The sequence below is a fragment of the Trichinella spiralis genome (genome assembly GCF_000181795.1).
Source record: "Trichinella spiralis strain ISS 195 chromosome Unknown Scfld2159, whole genome shotgun sequence".
NCBI classification, from domain to species: domain Eukaryota; kingdom Metazoa; phylum Nematoda; class Enoplea; order Trichinellida; family Trichinellidae; genus Trichinella; species Trichinella spiralis.
In genome coordinates, this window is record NW_003529098.1 from 16,779 (window position 1) to 21,600 (window position 4,822).

The 4,822-nt window shown below is 33.2% G+C and overlaps 2 protein-coding genes across 2 annotated transcripts; both read left to right on the forward strand.

Annotated features, from left to right (window-relative positions):
- The first annotated feature begins 28 nt into the window (after nucleotides 1-28).
- Tsp_11925 (hypothetical protein) lies at nucleotides 29-1,254 on the forward strand. Its single transcript, XM_003368638.1, has 5 exons — nucleotides 29-47; nucleotides 591-640; nucleotides 787-828; nucleotides 904-1,011; nucleotides 1,042-1,254. Exons 1-5 carry the CDS (start codon nucleotides 29-31, stop codon nucleotides 1,252-1,254), a joined length of 432 nt encoding a protein of 143 aa, XP_003368686.1.
- Nucleotides 1,255-1,853: 599 nt separating this feature from the next.
- Tsp_11926a (hypothetical protein) lies at nucleotides 1,854-4,717 on the forward strand (the record flags this gene model as incomplete). Its single annotated transcript, XM_003368639.1, has 2 exons — nucleotides 1,854-1,968; nucleotides 2,158-4,717. Coding segments are annotated over exons 1-2 (2,675 nt in total), but the record flags the coding sequence as incomplete, so codon positions are not given.
- Between the last annotated feature and the right edge of the window lie 105 nt (nucleotides 4,718-4,822).

A 4,822-nucleotide genomic window follows, 5' to 3' on the forward strand; every position in this document is an offset into this window, starting at 1 on the left:
TGTCGCGAAATAAAACCATTGTAAATATATGTTCCCTGTGTTTTTAGGTAGGTGGGAAGGTTGTTATATAAAAAAATATTGTTTGGTGATCAAGTTAAATGTGAAGAAATACAATTAGAAAAGTAGTTTATCGACATTTATTATAATGGAATGTAACTGTTCAATTTCTTGTATTTGATTTTAATCTGAAACATTTTAATGTTTGAATTATTTTTTTTTCAAATTTCTGTTTACACTTATCATCGTTTGAATTACCATTGTAGAGTATAGAAATTTGAAATTTCTGATTCGGTTCATTGTTTGGAAAATTCAAAAATACATCACCGATATATGTATAATTTTGTGCAAAGTTGTGATCAGTTGCTTTTTCATTTGATAATTTTCAAACTTTCATCACGTTGAAATTTTTAAATATATCCATCGAATTTCAAATGACCTTGAAAAGTTGTCTGGCTTTTTCTTTTCTTCGGTTCAAAATCCATTTTCATTTATAAAATTCACAATTGCAATTGGCTATGTATTTTTTGATTTAAATTTTTGTTTCAACTTTTGTTCAGTTCGAGATATAATATAAAAAAAGGCCATTGCAGTGCTTGAGCGTTATGCGTTTGAAACGATCGTCGTCTTATCACTCGTTGCGGTGAAAACCACCGCAATTTTTCCCTATTCATGTAATTTTTGTAATTTGTAATTTTTGGTTTTAAATTGTTATCGATCGATTGCAATGTTCGAAAAGTCTGAATGCAAAATAATTCGAAGTTTTTCATTCTAGTTTTTTTCCTTTAGACTGACCAACAACACTTCACTGATTATAATATGAACGTGAAAGTCTATTGCTATTTGTTTCTTTATTAAATTCAACATGTTAAATACTCGAGGAAGAATGGGATTTTCAGTTTTTAGAAAGGAAATGTATCTACAAGTGTAGGCAATTCACAAATGCAATCTGTAATACATCACACGGTAATTTATACAGATGAACTGCATGCAAATCTATTGGCGAGGCAAGCTGTATTATTATATTTATAATTAAGATGGAAGCATTTTATAATATGGGCCTGGTCCCACGCTGGAAAATATGCGGCAGTATCTAAGCTGCTGGAGGCATTACTTGCCAGATCATCATATATGTCTGTCACTGGCCTCGGATCCCCTGCAGCCAGCCGTTTCAATTCATTGAGCTGCTGCTGCTGGTATAATGTATGCAGGTCCACTCTGCGGCCATCTGCATGCTCGCAAGTTCGTATTACATGAGTGGCATCCAGATTAGTATACAGCTTTCCACGGCAACCTATCATTCCTTAAATTCGAAACGAAATGGCTTGCTTGTGTTATTACACAACAATAACAACGTGCTATATTAAAACAATTCCATTTACCGATGCACATATCCAACATTTGTCATTGCGATTTGTACGCTTCAGGGTGTAGCACAGTTCTCTGTATACTAATTTCTGTTGGTTCCTTTGGATAGATGCAAACTGAATTTCATCGTCCTTCCATCAGTAAGAACTCTCGAACGCAAAGCACTGAACTCAAACGCAAGACTAAACTATTTCAAAGCGTAAATTTGTCATCCACATTTCTCAGATAAGAAAATTGAATCTGATCATTGGTGCAATGCTGATTTCCTGGTGTTGTTCATACAAAGCGCCATATATTTACGTTTTAAATGGAATATTTTTGATAACTTTACATAATATTTATTATGTATTTTGAAAAAAGCAATTGCATTGATAATGACGTTATGACTTCGTATGAAGAAACGAGACGACTCGTGTATGTAAGAAACATTTTATGAAAGAGCTTTCGGCTCAACTGGTTAAACGAAACATCGAAACAAGGTATCAAAAATGAAAAAATCTATGGACAAGCAAAGAATGCCTTCGTCCGCTACGGACTGCTCCCAAAACCCTAAAGGTTGCTGTTTAGCATCACATTCAGGGATGAAATACGACAAAACTTCAAGTATCTGCATATGTAGACAGATGCCCGGATTAAGTTGTAAAATTTGTCGCCCGGATGAGGGCTAAATACCAATGAGCAATAAAATAGGACAAAAATTTGTCCCAGAACTGATCAAGTTTAGTTTAAAGTTACACCATTCGTATTGGTTTAAATTAAACAAACATTAAAAACAGTATATTTATTTTAAAGTAAAGTTTATGATTACCAAGACAAACAATAATGTTGGTCGTATTTTGGTAAAGCAGTTGGAAACGATTGCATTATCGATAAGTGGAAGAATGGCAAAGAAAACAGTTTCGGTGCCAGTTGTTCACAAAGAAATTGGAAAAGAGGACTTGCCAAAGCGTGATTTTAAAATTTTGACAAAATTTCGTCAAGAAAATGTGAGTGGATTGGAGAAAGTCGATCGCATCATACCAGCAGTGAAAGATATTATTAGTATCAAAGAAAATTGCAAAGCGGCAGCAGAAAATGCGTTGGATCAATTGAATCAGCAAGATATCCATAAAGAAAATGTTCACCTTCTTCTGGAGAAGAGAATAATTGAATATTGTCAGTGTATGCGTGATCATCAAGAACAAGAACTGTTAAAAATTGGGATTACTGAAAAGCTGCACGACTGTTTGTCATTATTTGAAAGCGTATTGCAAATGCTTGGACTGGAATACTGCAAAGATGCAGTGCAAAGATCATCTGTTGGGATTGCTTTGCCACGGTTGTTGGAGAATTTTAAAAATTTGCTTCGTCATCATAAGAATGTTGATTTGCTAACAACCCATGAAGATGTTGACAAAGTGCTGAAGAAAGATGTGGATGAGTTGAACGAAAAGATCAAAATACAAGAGGAAAATAACGCTAAACTGCGCTTTGTTGTTCATATGTTCATGACAGGTGTTTTACAATTTGGATATGCATTGAAAAAATTGAACAACAATCAGAAAACCGAAGAAAAAACAACCGATGAGTGCACATTGGATGATGAAAAATTAATTGCGAAGCTGAGAAATTTGGAAAGCAATAATTCAAAATTGATAGAAAAGGTCAAATTAACAGAGAATGCAGTGAAAATGGCAATGATGTTTCACGGAAACAATGGAAATTTAATCTTCGACTATCAAACAGAAGAAGAGGAAGAAAACGTTGCGCTTGATCAAGCTATAAATAATTTATGCACTACAACATGTGAATTTCTTTCCTATGGTGCGAATCAAATCACACAGATGGCAAAAGTAAAACAACATGAAATGGAACAACTTGATTTGATTAAAGAAAAAATAAAGAAACACATGGTTAAAAGAGAAAAGGAAGCTGTGAAAAATTCAAATTTCATCGTCAACAAATATTATGCTAGAAAGCACGAATTGCAATTGCAAATTGACCAACTTCAAAATGAAAATAATCGACTCATAGCTTCGATTATTAAGAATCCTGAAGGTGTATTTAGCAACATTTATGGAAATAATTATAAATTGAAATACAATAATCAAGCCCACTCTTCGCTGATGGTTCTTTTGGAAACGTTAGTGAAAAATAGAAGCAACATGGCAGTCATTTTGAGGAAGATTTTTACAAATGAACGCTCTCATCCATCTTTCAGTGATTTTCATCATTATGAGCATAAAATCAACGAAGCAGAACTGTTATTAGACAAACTGTGCTATAAGGCAGATATGCTTTATACGGAAAGCATTCAATTAGATAAAAACATTGCTGAAACCGAAGAAAAAATCAAAAAGTCGAAGTCTAAAATGAAAGAACTGCAAAATGGTGTAAATTATTATGAAAAAGATGTACAAAAAGAAAATTCATTGAAAAGTCAGCTTTTATTAGCAAAAGAAGCACAGAAAATTCTGGAAGCAGAAATAGAGCTAGTTAATGGTGAGTTGTATAATTTGCAGTGTGCTCGTCGAAGGCAACTTGAAAGATTAAAATACAAAAAAAGATATTTAAAGAAGCTATACCGTGATTTTCACACGATGAAAAATTCGAACAAAGATGAAGGAAAAGTCCAATTTTGTAAAGATATCGCAGTTGAAGTATATGGAGCTTATGGAAGAGGAGAACATCACCGACAATTATACGAGGAAATTGGTACACTTTTCGACCAGCTTCAAAGTGCTATAAGTGAAAACTTAAAAGTTAAAGAAATTGAATATAGCACTCATAAAAAATTGGACCAATTAAAATATGAATTGGATAAGGAGCTGGATGAAATCAGAAAAAAGAGAATGGAAATTTTTCATCTTGAGTGCCAGTATAAAATCAAACACACAGCAGATGTAGATGAAAAAGATTTGTCAAATTCAGACACGGATCATCATACATCGCCATCCGAGCGCAAAAAGTTATCACTCTCTTGTATATCTGAAAAAGATATTGTTCACGCGAATGATGAAATGCAAACACTGAAAAGTGAAGAAAAGGAAACGGGAGAACTTTCAATGTGCTTCAGTGGGATAAAACAAGTTAATGAAATTCATACCTTGTTAAATGAAATGGAAGAATGTAGCAAAAGTTTTCAACAATTAGCAGAATCTGAAAAGGAATCAGCTCATCATGTGTCAAACGATTTTATCAGTATCTCTGAAAAATTTCTAAATGGCAGTTCATTTTTTACAGATTTTACAGATGTAAAACTTGAATCAGGAAGGAAATTTCAAAATGAAAAAACAGAAGAATCCATCTCCAAAACTGCTAATTCATCAGCACATGCAAAAACAACCGCTCAGAGTTTTTCTAAAAAAGTATAGTTAGTATATTCAGTTAGTATTCGGATCAGTTAGTAAATAAGCACCATCATAATTGCAATAAAATCTGATTATGAATTCGAACGTTTTCTTTTTTCGTGATATTC